Source organism: Acomys russatus, chromosome 20 (genome assembly GCF_903995435.1).
Source record: "Acomys russatus chromosome 20, mAcoRus1.1, whole genome shotgun sequence".
In the NCBI taxonomy this organism is placed as follows: Eukaryota; Metazoa; Chordata; class Mammalia; order Rodentia; family Muridae; genus Acomys; species Acomys russatus.
The window spans coordinates 40,740,891-40,757,287 of record NC_067156.1 but is presented as its reverse complement, the minus strand read 5'-3'; the positions used below and the strand labels follow the sequence as shown (position 1 = coordinate 40,757,287).

The window sequence follows — 16,397 nt, the reverse complement described above, 5'->3', positions numbered from 1 at the left end:
AAGATTATACTCACTTGATTGAGGAGCCTGTAACCCAGAGCACCTGGCACTGGAAAGGCTTTGCCCTGGCCCTTGTTTTTGCACACATATGTAATTATTAACAATATGGCACACTTGTTTTAAAATTCAAGGCATTTAAAGATTTTTCTGGTATGTTTTAGAATAAAAATATGTGAAGTTGGGGGGGTGATTAAGAAGTTCATTTTATAAAGTAGCCTCAAGTTAAATAATCAACTTCTGTTCTTTTTTCCTCCTTGTAGTCATGCTTTTTCTCATTATTTAAAAACATTGTAAATGTTGCCAGTTGTAGAAGAACACATTTGTAATCCCAGCATGCAGGAGGCAGAGGCAAAAGGATCAGTCACCCCAAGTGCCAGGCTAGAAAGGGCTACACACTGAGCACACTGGCTCAAACAACTGTAGATGCAGCATTGTGTAGCATAGACATGAAAGTCAACTGTTAATCTTACCTCCTCCCCAACTAGAGACAAACATTTAATTGTACTTTCCCAGGTATTTTTCCTTCCTTAAAAATAACTTCTCTAAAGAATGTATTTATGGGTATGCATAGGTATGCACCCCCATGTACGCACCTCTGAAGGCCTACCCAAAGGTCACACACACACAGCTTTGATTGTTCTCCACCTTATTTCTATTGAGATAGGGTTTCTGAGTGAACTTGGCGCTCACTGACCAGCTGGCTAGCCTGTGTCCATCTTTCCAGCACCGTGGTACGGATGCACACCACCAAGCCTGGCTTGTAATGCAGGGGATGTGAAAGCCAGTGCAGCATGCTTGTGCACACTGAGCTTATCCCCAACCTCTTACTTTTAAACTGTGCCTTCTTGCTTTCCAGTGAGTACCATTATCCTGAATCTTTTTCTGTTTAATTTCAGCAATAAGATATTTTTTTAAATAAATCCATGAAAGCCCAGTGACTTAAGGCTGTAATCTCAACTCTCAGAAAGGATGAGGCAGGAAGATGATGAACGCAAGACCAGCCTGGGCAAGGTGATGAGACCTTGCTTCAGTGAGTGGCCCTGACTCCAGGCTGTAAGGAAGAGAGTGATAGGGCAGCGCTGCTAATGCCACCCTCTCCCTACCTCCCCCTACCTCCCCCACCTCCTCCACCTCCTGTATGGCAATCACATACAAAATAGGTAAAACGAACTAGGAATAAGTCAGCAAAGTGATTGCCTCCCATGTCTGAGTTCCCATGTGCAGTGCCTAGCACTGGGCAACTTTAAAATTGTAATAAAAAAAAAACCTCTGTAAATAGCTTTTTTACAGGTTTCCTTATAGTAAGGTGCTCCTGAAGTGTTCTCACATAAGTAATAGTTTTCAGATGTTTATATCCAAAAATAAAGTTTCAGATACTTCAATACATTTATTTTGCTTTGTTTTACTCAGTGTTGCTGAATTATTTCCTGAAATGGTTGTGCTAATTTTACATTTCAGCAATTGTACAGGGCTGCAGGTATGACCTGGGAAGACTTGCCTAGCATGTATGTGTAAGGCAAGCTCAGGCCCCAGTAAGTACCACAAAACCAACACAAACAGTAGGAAATGATCGTTTCTTTTCTTTACACTGTTGCCAGTACTTGCCTACTATTAAATGTCATAAAAATTTCAGTTTGATAAAGTTGAAATAGTATTTTATGGTATCAATTTCCACTCTCCTATTTACTAATGACCTTTAGCATCCTTCTTGTGTGCTTATTGGCCTACACAGTCATCCTCATCAGTGGAAAACTTGATTGTCATTTGTTTGATAGATAGAAATGTGTCAAGAAGTAATCTAGATTTTGGAGGCATCAGGCAGGAAGTATAAAATTCTGTAATTACTGTGCTCTAGAAACAGGTGGCAGGAATTGTTACGGAAGCCGAGTATTTTGAATCTTAGAACTTCTGAAAGAAAGTATTGTAAGTTAGATTAAGAACTAAAATTCATCTGTTTCAGGTGAATTAAAAGCAGATTATAAAAATGGCAGAAATAGGACATAGTAACTAGAAGATAGGTCAGTTACAACTATTCAGACTGAAGTAGGGCAAATAAGGAGAAAGAGCAGAAGTACAGGTTAGCGGCTGGGGACATAGCTTCGTATGCAAGCATGAAGACCTAAGTTTGGATCTATAAAAAGTTAGCTGTTACACATGCAGCCGTCACCCCAGCTCTAGGAAAAGATGGAGAGAGGGTCACTTCTCCCAGCTTAACTGAAAACAGGGTTCAGCGAGAGACCTTTTCTTAAGGTGGACCACGGTAGAGGAAGATCCTCAGCATCCTCTGCTTTCTACATACACGCACGGGCATGCACACACGCATAATTGAAGAACAGACCTAAAGTGTATGAAATATGTTTTACTTTCTATAAAATTGTCACAGTTCTAAACCATATCGGCTTCTGTTAAGTAGATATCTTTTATTTTTAAAGAGACAGAAAAGGAGTCTGAGAGGAAATTTGATATGAAAGAGTATATTTAAAGATCGGAAACAAACCAGATTTAAGGAATAGAAAATGACACAAAGGAAAGAAGTAAATCTACACTCTCCATATTGCTTTAAAACTAAATGGACTGAGTGCTTCCATAGAGAAGATATAAATGAAAACCCAGGCTCCAAGCAGCTCAGCGGTGTAGTGTGTAAGGAAAAGACCTTCACCATAGTGCTCTGTTGTTCAGTTTTGAAAAAGTGTAGGCTGCATTAATATTGGAAGAGATCTGGCATAGCAGTAGCATCAGGCAGGCAGACTTTAGTCAGGAAGCAGCCTGGAGGCAGCGGATACACTTAAAATAGGCAAGTTAACTGAATGAAGGAGGACATACTCATCACACAATATAGGTGTGTATACAAGCTTGAAACAAAGCCAAAGCAATAGTGTACGTGTGTGGACCTGATGACGTGACCACAAACTAAGTTCAAACAGTACATGTAGCCACTGGCATATATAGGACGCTTCACTGAACAGTTCCAAAGGGGAATGCCTTTGAGTTCACATGGAACATTTTCTCACATTGTGCGTAAGCTACATTAAGCCACAATCCAACACATTTCAGAAGATTGTAGTTTAAAATGTGCTCCAAATACTGACACGTAAACTAAAAAAATTCAATACCATGGGATATTTTTTTAAAGTATTTACTTCTAATAACCCATTGTAAATTCAAAACCACATGCGATTAGAAAATATTTGAACTCAAAATAATAAAAATAATATATCAGAGTGGGAAGGGGGGGGGAGTATGTGCTCAGTAAGAAATTTAACCATAGCTGCACTACAAAATAAGAAAAGTTTATCTTCTAAAGAGAACTCATCCACTAAAGAGCCTGCCATGCTTGACAACCTGAGTTTGAACCCCATATGCATATAAACCCTGGCGTGGCAAGCTTGTAATCCATCCCTGGGGAGGCAGAGGCAGGCAGATGCTTGGCCCACACCAACTAGATACATCTGCCTATCAGTGAGCCCCAAGTCTCAGCATCAGATAACAAGGTGCCTGAAGAAGACCTGAGGCTTCCGTCTGGCCTCCACATGCAAGCATGTATGCACACTCACACACAACCACAAGTGTTTCTTTGAGAGGAAGTCTTTGAAAGAGAAAGACTCCCTATCAATATCAGGGTTACAGGGGAGAGAGGACTCCAGAGCCTTCCTGCATGTGATAAGATTGGGATGCTACAAATAGGGGTAAGTGAATGGCTCACCTACAAAAGTGATTCAAGAATCAAATAGTTGTCCAGCACTTAGACAAACTGTAATGGATAGTGTATACAGAAAGCAAGCTTGACTCAAACATGTGAATTTAAGTGAACAGTGTAGGAAGAAATACCCTTAACCTCACAGACTATTTAAAACAGCATAATAACCATGATTCTAAATCCTAAAATTAATCTGTAGACCCAGTAATAAAGAAATTACAAGAGAATATCTAGTCAGTCCGTCTCAAACATGTTCAAAACCTGGAAGGGCCATACCCTAGGTTGCTCACTAATCAAGGTGGTTATTTACTACCTTAAAAACAATACATGAGGAGAGGGCATGGTGGGGCACACCTTTAATCCTAGCACTCTGGAGGCATAGGCAGGCAGATCTATGTGAATTCAAGACTAGCTGGATCTATATAGAGAATTCCAGGACAGCCAGGACTATGTAGAGAGACCCTGACTTTAAAAAGAAAATAAGAGCTAGGCGTGGTGGCGGACGCCTCTAATCCCAGCACTCGGGAGGCAGAGGCAGGTGGATCGTAGTGAGTTCAAGGCCAGCCAGGTCTACACAGTCCAGGACAGCCAAGGCTACACAGAAACCCTGTCTCAAAAAACAAACAAACAAACAGAACAAAACAAAACATTTCAGGAGGAAAGTCATAAGATCAATGAATAGATGTAGAAAGAATCCACAGGCATTCATGGTAATATATAGTAAATCAAGAATCAAGAGCCTTTTTGGGGGGGGGGTTGGGTTTTTGTTTTGTTTTGTTTTGTTTTTGTTTTTTGAGACAGGGTTTCTCTGTGTAGCCTTGTCTGTCCAGGTCTGGCCTCGAACTCACCACGATCCGCCTACCTCTGCCTCCCAAGTGCTGGGATTAAAGGCGTGCGCCACCACGCCTGACCAACATTTCTTAATTTAATAATAAATGTTCACATTAAACCTACAAAAACCTTTCTTAAAAATTTGAGGTTCCCCCCTAAAACTCTGGTTTTCTTCTGACCTTATGCTCTAAGTGTTCCTGGTGTCATAAGGTAGAGCGAGCGAGGTGGGTAGACCTTATCAAACATGCACTGAAGAGAGAGCAGAAAGAGAAAGATAGACTAGCTGCAAAGGGAAAATGAGATTTCTGTTCTCCTTGGAGGGCATTGATGTACAAACGCCCTCAATGGACAACTCACCAAAAGCTGAAAATACTGTAAGTCTATATGTTACATACATCACTGGCCAACATCACAGCTTTGCAGCACAGTGCACTCATGATCCCGAGATTGAGGGGAGTAACTGCCCCCAACACAAGTACCGATCGTGTCTCATATAGCATTGAAAGTCAAAAGCTAATTTAGGAGTCACTTGTACTTAGAAAACCAAGAAGTGTGCACAGATACCCTATCGGAAGTAACTAAGTTTGCCAAGTGTTCTGGGGTTGTCTGTACCAAGAAGCAGTTTCTCTTTGAAATGAAATACCAATAAGAAAAGATTCATAAGAACTTTATAGATAAGCATATCTAAGTGCTATTAAAATATATAAAGTTGAAACTTGTCGTTTTGGGGAAAGTGCAAAATAAAATCAAGACAGACCACTGTGGTCTGTCAGAACTGTTAAGGAAAAAAAAAATCATCAAGTGCTGGTCAAAAATAAAGGGTCCAGGGACTTCCACAGTGACTCTTCAGTGATGGTCTACATGCACACAGCTAGGCCGTGTTTCCTGACCCTGCTGTTGTGCTTTCTGACGCAGCAGCTTGAGTCTCAGGTACAGAGCCAGGTGACATGCATCCAGATGTGTGCAAAAGACATGCACAATTGCCTTAACATTGGTAGTATTTATACCGTGAAGTTGGAAACTGCCCAAATGGCCCTCAGCAGTGCATAAACTGCCTGTTAGTTGAGTGGAAGGCCGTGCATTACTGTGAGCGATGAACTCAGAACAAATGACTCTCAAGTCAGTGTTAAGTGGAAGAAGTCCAATACAGAGTAATTTGGACTTCACAGTTCCACACAGAATTCAGAATGATGAGCATTTACTTGTGTTGCAGTTGGGGTAGTGATTCCCTCTGGAAAGTGTGAGTTAGTGCCTGGGGGATTGGGGAAACAGGCTCAAAAGTATGGTAACCTCCTCATTACCTGGTTGGTAGTTATGTGAGTGGCTCACATTGTAACAATTTAGCAAAATATCCCTTGTGTTTGGCCAATTTTTTTATTTGCTATAATCAGAAAATAATTTACTTAGAAAAAAATATGAACTGGGCATGGCAGCACATACCTTTAATCCCATCACTCAGGAGGCAGAAGCAGGCAGATGTCTTTGAGTTCCAGGCCAGTCAGGGCTACCAAGTGATATCCTATCTCAAAACAACAATGAGCAACACAGGCACAGAAAATGCCACCTGTTGGCTCTGCTGTGCCTTTTGAAGTTCTGCCCTAAAGAAAGAAGAGCACTGTTTGTAGAGAAATACATGAGTGGACTTGGAAGCTCCATGTTACATAGTCATAATAGGAAATGTTACTGCAGCACTGTTTGTCATGATAAGAGTCTCTCTTATAAGTCATGGAATATCTTCATCGTAGAAGGGGGTGGGATTAAAAAAGATAATTGGGAGAAAAGTTGGGCATTTCTAAATTTTATCTGGTCCAGAATTGGCAGCGTACCATTCTGTCCTGAATACTGTCCTGCAGTCGAAAGTCCAAGTCATATGCAATGGGTGTGTTTCCAGTGTCACATGGCAGCTTCTTTGTTTCTTTTAAGAGGGAGCAAGAAAGTCAAATGGCTCGACTTAAAAAACAGCAAGAGGAGTTGGAACAGATGAGGCTGCGATACATGGCTGCCGAGGAGAAGGACACAGTGAGAACTGAGCAACAGGAATTGCTGGATATAAGGAACGAACTGAACAGGTACCGTCCTTAAAACAATTCCTTTTCTCACCAACATAGGTCACACACGAAGCCTTCTAACTTAGTCCTCACTGAACTAAGGAGGGTATGGGGTCAGACCATTCAAAGATTGGTAAAACAAATACACACATGCACATATTTGTGTTGATATGATATAAAGCACATTAAAAGAATAAGGTTCAGTTTTGTATGACCTGCAAGTTGATAGGCAAAAGAAAACATCCATCCTTGCTTACCAAAGCAGTATTTAACACATAGCACAGTGCTGTTTAAGTTGTTTCATGTTTTAAAGATTTGTTTTTATTACTTTTATTTATGTGTTATGTCTGTGTCTATATATGTTTCTGCCATGTGTGGGGGTGCCTGTGGAATCCAGTAAAGTTGTTGGTTTCCCTGGAGCTGGAGTTAGAGGCAGTTGTGAGCCACCCAAATGGGTGCTGGGAATCGAACTCAGGTCTTCTAGAAGAAGAGCAGCAAGCACATTTAACCAGCTATCCAGCTCCTTTAAAATGTTTCATATGACATCACATCTTGGAAGGTATGGGTCATGTGTTTTCATAAATGGACAACACCATCCAAGCTTACAACCCTTTGGTTGCCAAATATATATTTGCTGAAGAGAATGATAGTGCATATTTAGCCCTTAATTGTGACCTAGAGATGACCTTTATAGTTTACATTATTCAGTGAATGTCTAAGTTCTTTTAATCTGGTTGAGCTGTGGGCCCACATTATGTTGTCACTGCATATTTTTATACATGGAGCCACCATAAAATATCAGATAGACACGGATGTGCATGAACTGGACCATGCTCTCCTGGAAGCCCAAACCTTCAATATGAGAGTATTTGGAGATGGAGTCTGTAGCGACAGGTGAAGAGGAGGTGAGGAAGTGGGGCTCTGACAAGGGGATTATTGCTGCACCATCTGAGAACATGCTCCCATTCTTTGCCTTCTTATGTGAGGACAGAGGAAAAGGTGGACCATGCTAGCACCCTGATCTTGAACATGCTAGAAGCATAAGTCATTCTTTGAGCTACCTAGTCTGTCCTATTTTGCTCCGGCAGCCCAAACCTAGTAAGTGTGCTGTGCCCTTTAAAAATGTGCTTGTCTCTTGAATAAATGAAGTCAGAAAAGTTTTCCTTCCAAAATCACTATCTAAAAAACTGCATAGAAGACACTCAAATAGCAGAGCCTTAAACACTGTATTTACTGTGTTCTCCTATGTATGCTCCCATATGATAGAGTTTATAATAAAATTAAACACTCTACTGTAATAAAAGTTATATGAACATTGGGCCTCTGTCAAAATACCTTGTGCTCCTCCTTCTCGTGATTACATGGTCCCTGATAGGTGAGTGGGATACTATGACCGGTTGTTATTTGAACACTTGCCCTCGTGTGCCATGGTAGTCCATCTGACAGCTGAGACTAACAGGCAGGTAACAGATACAGCTCGAAAAAGATGATGATAACCAGGCCATATCTACTGGACATCCCAAGAGTCCAGCATATTACTCAGAAGGGCATGACTTTAAAACTCGGGAATTACTTATTTGGGGTATTTTCCTTCTAAGTGCTTTGGACCACAGTGTACTGCGGGTAAGTTGAAACCACAGAAAGAGCCATGCACAGGGCAGGATGCCGCTGCTTTGTTTATGTTCGCTGCTTAGTGACTCCTAACATGTAAGTAATGCTTGGTGTTGGGGTGAAGGAGAAAACAACACTACAGCTCAGCCAGGGTAGCACAGAGGTTAAGAATGAGTTGCTTGCAGTTTTAAAAAAGGCACATAAACCATTTAAAACAATTCTTGGTACAGTAGGACTTAATTTGAGTTATTGTATTACTGATATGAACAACTAAATTTAAGTTTTCTTATGTATTAATTCTGAGTTCCCTTTAATCTATATTAACAGTTATCATCAAGTAGTCTCACAAAAACAAACTTTCAAGTATTAAATAATGTCAGTGGAAGCACAGGCTCGATATGTAAAACCAAATGAAACTTAGTGTTAAATCTCTTTGGTAGAGCTTTCAACAAATATTTGGTGTCTGCAACCTTGCACACTTGGAAACCATGAAACAGTGCATTAGAACATGATCCCTTTCCAACATTGCTGCCTGGAGAGCACAGAAACTGGACAATGCTGTGTGCTCACGTCACAGGTGCCACCAAACTGTGAAGCATACACAGTGAGTCTAAATACTATCCTCATGCATCAGGACTTAGAACAGAAACCAGTGAGATCAGATACATTATGTCCTCTGTGTCAGTTGCGAAAAAGTCACCATGTGATAGGAAAGATATGGAAAGCAGTCCACACAGAGAAGCCATGGCTGCCCTTAGCATTGTGGCTCTGGCTGCCAAAGACTTGGTGCCGCTGATGACAGTCAGAGGCACGTGTTTGTACTCACTACAGAAAATGTCTCTGTGACATCCTTTAAAGGAAGTCAGGTGGCTAGCATCTTCAGTGCAGTGGGACCATGCCAGCTAAACATGATGTATCATGGCAGCTAAATGGTTAGGAGCCTGGAGATACAATGAACATGGAGAAGCAAGCCCTTGGGAAAGGGGTAAATAGCTGTCTGAAAATATTTGGAGGACAGCCATATGGAAAGGAAGTAGGCTTCTCTCTTCTTGGGTAGAAAAACAAAAAGCATTAAGAGGATTAAGAGACATACTGAGCATATACAACAAGGAACTTTCTAACAAGAGTCCTATGGGTTCTGAGGCGGGAAGCAAGTAAGTGGCGCACACAGCTTTTGTCAGGCATGTTAGCAGAGTTTGCTTTTGGAATTCTGAGGGCTTCCTTAGCTACCAAGTGTAAATATTCTATTATGATGATGGCAGTTTCAGTATATACTTGATAGGGGTCATTACTTGTATAAAATTATATATTTTTCCTTTTTACATAACTAGGTAATTCTAAAAGGGACATAATTAGACCTGTTGGTATATAGTTTGGCACCATGGATCATGAATTTGCTTAGATGGTCCCTTCATCCTAGTTAGCTCTAATAATTAACATAGAGGAGGAAGAGAGGTGACTCAAAACATAAAAAAGTGCTTGACCTGCAAGCATTTGGCCCTGAGTTCGAATCCCAAGAGTACAAGAAAAGAATTCACAATAGTGCACATAAGTAATACCAACGCGCCTGCAGGGAAATGGGAGGAGATGAGGAGAGAACCCCCAGAAGCCTGCAGGTCAGCTAGCCTGGCACACAGCACAGAACAACAACAGGGAAGTTCTGTCTCAACACGAGGAGGAGGACCAACACCTGAAGTTGGCCTCTGCCCTCTGCACATCTACTTTGACATGCAAACATGTGCCTATGCGCACGTGCTCTCTCTCGCTCTCTCTCATACACACACACACACACACACAAATTAAAGGAAACTAACCAGAAATCACTTCTTACTCATCTACATGTATTGTTTAAGTTCAGTGGGAAATCGGATGTGTAGCTACACTTCATTTATGTGAGTCCCACCGAGGTCTCAGCACACAGTGCTCCTCACTACTGTCATTTTCCCCGAAGAACAAATGAAGACACTTGACTCCCTCTTTAGCTGTGCACTTTAGTGTCCATTTCTCTTTTTCAAAGAATTGTAGGTTTGTGTTCCAGAACCACCAGAACAAATGAAACTGTTTAGTGCTGTAAGGTGCACTGTCTGCGACCAGGTGTCCTGTTCTGCTGCTTCCTCTCTCCTGACCGGGGTGCACATTTAGACTCAGAATTGTAACCAGTTTTTAGAGACCTGAAGTTAATCCTCAAATGTCCCATCACAGGGTTCATAGTTTTACTGCTAGTAACCTTGTTACCTCTCCTTCTCCATTCTCAAGGCAACAGTGGCCAAACATATTCTATTTGAAATATTGGAATGCCCAAACTGCATCTGCTCCTATCTCCGTCCAAATGAGGTCAGCAAAACTGTGACCAGAAGACACACAAATCAAGACTTGCAAAAATAGATGTGATAAAAGTGAAAAAGTAGGACAAAGCATTGCATTTTTGGTGTCACTAAAACACTTAGGGCTAAGCCGCGCATGGTGGCGTGCACCTATAGTCCCAACACTCAGGGAGGCAGAAGCAGGCGGATCTTCAAGGCCAGCCTGGTCTACAAAGTGAATCCAGGACAGTCAAGGCTATTATTACACAGAGAAACCCTGTCTTGAATGAATACATACATACATACATACACACACACACACACACACACACACACACACACACACACACACACACATACATACATAAAACCAAACTTAGGGCTGGAGACATGGTTCAGTGGTTAAGAGTGTATACTGGTCTTCCAGAGGACCCAAGTTTGATTCCTAGCACCAACATCAGGTGGCCCACAACTACCTGTCTTCTTTATACAGCTTCAGAGTTTCTATGGTTTTTGTGGTTTCTGTGTTTTGTTTGTTTGTGTTTTAAGTGACAGACACTGAACCAAGGGACTTGAAATGACAGACAGGTGCTGTCCCACTGGCTTTTGTGTTTGAAACTGTTTTGTTTTATAACCCAGCTGGCTTGGAGTTTGTCATCTTCCTGCCTCTCCCTCCCACGTGCTGGGCTTAAGGGCATGCTACACATGAAACTTAGGGTTTTCATGCATTCTGTAAGTACAAAAACAACTTGTGTTTTTCTAAATGTATCACTTCTATCAGGTGATAATTGTTAGTTTTGGTTTTCTTCCTGAAAACAGTAGTGAAACTTCTGAATTGTCTTTAGTGCTATTAAAAAAAATCAAAATAGTCTGCTGGAGTGGCATTTGCTCTTGATTTCTCAGGTTAAGGCAACAAGAACAGAAACAGTACGAGGACCGCAAAGAGATTGCTAGTGGGAAACAGGGCAGCCCTTGGAGCTCTGCGCTGGAAGAAGGCCTGGATGACTACCTGACACGGCTGATAGAAGAAAGGGACACTTTGATGAGAACGGGGGTTTACAACCATGAAGACCGGATAATAAGTGAACTCGACCGGCAGATCAGAGAGGTTTTGGCAAAAAACAGTGCCAGTAACTAATAACATTTGGGAAATCTTTCCAGGTACCCTAGATCTGGATTTTACTTTTTTGTGTGAAATCCTCAAAAGCAAGGAAAATGGCTATTTTGGAATGCTCTTTTTAATTTTTTATAAGCTGAATTTTATATGTTACTGTATATAGTATTTATTTGATTATACTTTTGCTACCTCTTATGCTGGTTTCATTTGTAATTGTATTTTTTATGCTCATTTAAAACGACTTTTCGGTGTTCCTTGGTTTAAAATCTGGTATGTGACTTTAAAAACAGCCTTCATAATTTGTTCTAGGAGAACAGGCCACCATCATTTCCAGCTATATGATTTTTCATGTTGAGCCAAAAGAGTATGTGTTGCACTTTAAACATAGTATGTCCTGTTCCCTTTGACTGTAAATATCTTCATGTTGAAGCCAATTATAAATATAGCCTTTTATTAAAAAAGCATTTTATAATGATCAGATGATCAGTCTCTCTCCCTTAACTTGTGATATTTGCAGGTGACAACTTGAAAATAAAGCATTCTCAGGCAGAGAAGCTGTGTGGCACATTGGGGGACAGATTAGTCATTTGTTTAAATACAGTTTGTGCAGATTAAGTTTAAGAACAATAGAATTCCAAATTTTATCATAGTCCACCTTAAGACTATGTGGTAATAGCTTTCTCGGTCAGTCTCCAGATCACGACTGTATGATGCTTGCTATTGATGAAATGATGGATGGCCTTTATCTCTCAGTGGTGACAACACTAACCCCCCCAGTGCAGCCTCAGAGCAGACATTAGCTGAAAACACTAAGTGAAGCTGAGCTATTTGTCACCCCTCTACATTCAGTCTCTTCCAAGGCACCTGAAAGTCAGGGCTGAGTTTGCTCAGAGCGCCCTGACACCTCCAGAGTTCTTTACATCCTGTTGCCTGGATCCACCTCCATCCTCATGGCGCAGTTACCACCATCTCCACTTGACACTGAACAGGTTGACCAGCAAACTCCCATTCAGGTGGGGTCTTAAAATATACAAAGTTTAAAAATTCTGATTCCCAAATATAACAGATTGAAGTGTATACTTCAGCAAGTAAGTAAATTACCAGTAACTTCAACATATGCTAAGTAGGTTATATGGTAATGTTTATTACATATATTTCTTGTTTGTGAAATTAAAACCTCTATAGGCATCATATGCTTCTTTTCTTTAATTAATAAAGTCTTCTAAAGGTAACCCAGCAGTAAATAACAGAAAGGTTACTAGATTCAAGGGTGATGAGACAGATAATCATAGCAGGGATTTGAAATATGAATTATGGTCACATATTCCTGGTTTTTTTCTTCTTCTTCTTCTTCTTCTTTTTTTTTTTTTTTTTTTAGTGACATTATTGGAGAAAAAAGGTCCTGGCCCAGCTCTGGTTCCTCCTCCTGCATCCTGTGAGGCCTGGAGCTTTTCAAACACTAGAGGGGGCCATAGAGTAAATGGAAAAAACTCCAAAAATGCGTGTGTGCTTTGCCTTCCAGAAAGCTGTCTTTGAGCTACTGTAATTTGACAAATAAAATCCTAACTATGTGCATCCTTGAGTTCTGTGGTCTCTTTTTGTTTATAAATGGAGCATGTGAGATGCTGGCCTCTCCCTGTATTTCTGGTTTTGCCAGGTGCTTCCGGTGCACATTTTCAGTGTCTTCAAATGAAGTAAAGCTGAAATACCAGCTTTTCACTCCATCAGCATCACCCGTCAAATTAGTGAGTGTGTAGGTGCAACTGCAGCAGCTAAGGATCTGTCTCTGTAGTCTGAGTTTTCACTTCTAAAGATGATACATGATGAGGTGCATCGTGTCTGCAAAGTAAAGCTAGCACTGTGTATACACCAAGAATCCCTTTACAGGGCTATCCCATTGAAGCAGGTTGGGTTGGGTGTGTGGGCGTGGCTTAAGGATGTACTGGAGCTCTGTACAAACAGAGGCGGTGACACTCATTGGACTACGTGATTTTTCTCTACTTACTACCCTGGTCAGACACTGAATAGGAGTTATAGCTTGTTCCAGCATTTATTGTGTGTCTGTTTTGTGTATTGTGTATTTGTATTATTGTCTATTGTGTGTTTTGAGAGTGGACTGACCTGGTTAGTATAGCTTGTAGGAAGGACTCTCTGGTAGCCACATACAGACTTTTAAGGTATGGTCTCACTACCATTGCATCTGGCTTGCCTCACTTGATTTTTTTTAAAACTTTAAAAATGTAATAAGCATGTCTTTGCATGATATGTGTGTGGTACAATACACGGTGTGTGCTGTGAAACATGTGTGTGGCCAGAGGACAACTATAGAGTCAGTTACTTCCCTATGCCTTTCCATGGGGTTGAACTCAGGTTGGCAGGCTTATACAAAAAGCACCTTTATCCTCTGAGCCATCTTGCCAGTGCCCCTAACATGACTTGGTAAATTTCATATGCCACATAAAATTATTTTAAAGTATATAATGCTGTGGCTTTGTATGTTTACAAGATTATGCCAGCATCATCACTATTTAAGGTACTTTAGTGACCCAAAAAGAAACATCTGTACAATGCAATTATTATTCGTTTTCCTCTGTGCTGACCCAGGTAACCACTAATCTGATTTCTGCCTCAGGATGTGCCTCATGTAGATATTTCACAAAAGGGAATCCAACACTTAATATTTAAAATTCAAAGCTATTAGCAAACCTAAAGTGTAAACTTTATATAAGTAGTTCCTTTAGTATAGGTCACTATCAGATCTTGAACTGATGTAGAAGCATCCAGAAGGCTGGTATAAGAGTAGGTGCAGCTATTCTTTTATCCATCATCTAAATATTGACCATAACTAGTACAAATAAGATAATGTTCTTGACACCGGTATTGAGCGCCACCCTGCCGCTGGAACCAGACTAGGGATAAGGCATGGCATGCTTCCTGTGCTTTCATCTGTGGGTTATGTGAAGCATAATCAGGCAGAAGCTTAAGTCCCGTGAGGGCAGAGACCAGGTCTGTCTTATTTTCTGCCAGATGCCAAAACTCATGTAGTTCTTGCCGTGTGGAGAGTCTGAGAGAGAGAGAGAGAGAGAGAGAGAGAGAGAGAGAGAGAGAGAGAGAGAGAGAATGAGAGCACTTACTCCTTATTGTCCATGGGTGATTGATTGTTCCAGGAGCCAGGCTGATGCCGGAATCTGTGACGACTCCAGTTCCTTCTATTAAGTGATGTGTTCACATCCAGCTGTTGCACAGCTTCCCACATCCTCAGCTCACGTGTAAAAGATATATTCCCTGATACAGTTAAGCGCCATGTAATTGTTAGTCTACACCGTGAAGTGAACAATGAAATAAAACTCCACACGTGTCCAGCCCAGACGCAACGCTGCTCAGGGTATTTGATCTACAGTTGGATCCATGGGGACAAGCCTCACGTACTGAAGGGGACTACATTTGCTAAGTCTATGTGAGGGTGAATAAAGATCCAATCGTGTGTGGTTTGCCTGTTAAAATGCAGGATCCCCAGGCCTGACTGGTGGGCTTAGGACCGTGGCATGACTGGCTGCCACTTTATTGAAGTTAAGGGATTCTATTTATCAGATTGGTTATAAAAGCAAAACCAAAGTTTTTTAAAAAGTCATAGATACAGTGCATGCCTTTAATCCCAGCACTCGGGAGCCATAGGATGACACGATAAAATGCTTGAAATGCTAAGCTTATGTTGTATGTTTTACACCAGTTGAGAAATACAAGCTTCAAGTTTTTCCTACCTCCATATATACCTCTCCCAGACTGAATGGTCTGTGCCCAAGTGTCACCTGTCAAGCCAGCCCTTCATACATGTTTACAGAACCTCTGGGCACAAAATCCTGTGCTGTAAAGATGAATTTGAAGGATTTTGAAACTGAGAAACTCCTTTTGTATAGTGTTAAAGACCTGTTGTCCTTAAAAAAAACAAAGTAAATCCTTTTTTTGTTGTTGTTTTCTGTTTGTTTGGTTTGGTTTGGGTTTTTTTGTTTTGTTTTTTGAGACATGATTTCTCTGTGTAGGCTTGGCTGTCCTAGACTCCCTTTGTAGACCAGGCTGGCCTTGAACTCATAGCGATCTGCCTGTCTCTGCCTCCCAAGTGCTGGGATTAAAGACATGTGACACCACACCTGACCAGCCTAGTCTACAAAGTGAGTCCAGGACAGCCAAGGCTACATAGAGGAACCTGTCTTTAAAAAAAAAAAGAATGAGAGAAAGAGAGAAAAGAAAAACAAAGTAACAATAAAGCAAAAAAGAAAATACTGCTTTTTAAATTTAGCAGGCAGTCCAGACCTTAGACATGAATTTGGGGGAGAATTTTCCTGTTCATTACTAGGTGCCAGCCTTAGCTGTAGTATCTTTTTGTTGAGGGTAAAGACCTCTTGTTGCTTGGTGATCTTCTTAACTGACACAGTGATTTGGGTTGGGATGTTGAATAGGATCTGCAATTCCTTTTACTTAGGACTTGAAAACTTTACCCTATCTCTGATGTCTATCTCTTTGCAGCTGTAGTCTCAGAGCCTACAGTTTACAGCGTATATGTTGCCAACCTCTCCTGAACAGCTGTGTCTTAACTGATGGGCCATCTGCATCTCCAGGACTTGGAAGACAGAGATGGAACTAATCTATCTTGAGGGAAGTGGGAAAGAGAGATGTGCTTAAGGACCTGCTTTTTACTGGAACCCAGGGAGCCAACTTAACCCTCTTAAACAGTGGTTCTCAACTTGTGGGTCGTGACCCCCCACCTTGGGTTTGTATATCATATATCCTGC

At 41.1% G+C, this 16,397-nt stretch overlaps 1 protein-coding gene and 1 long non-coding RNA gene across 2 annotated transcripts in view; one reads left to right on the top strand and one right to left on the bottom strand.

Moving 5' to 3' along the window:
- Positions 1-11,873, top strand: part of Cep120 (centrosomal protein 120) — a 66,228-nt gene extending 54,355 nt beyond the window's left edge. Inside the window, exons 19-20 of the mRNA XM_051163168.1 lie at positions 6,452-6,597; positions 11,394-11,873. Of these exons, the coding sequence (XP_051019125.1) occupies positions 6,452-6,597; positions 11,394-11,628 (381 nt within the window). The 3' untranslated portion in view covers positions 11,629-11,873. The remainder of the gene's footprint in view (positions 1-6,451; positions 6,598-11,393) is intronic.
- Positions 1-16,397, bottom strand: part of LOC127204223 (uncharacterized) — a 67,626-nt gene that overhangs the window by 11,075 nt on the left and 40,154 nt on the right. The window lies entirely within an intron of this gene.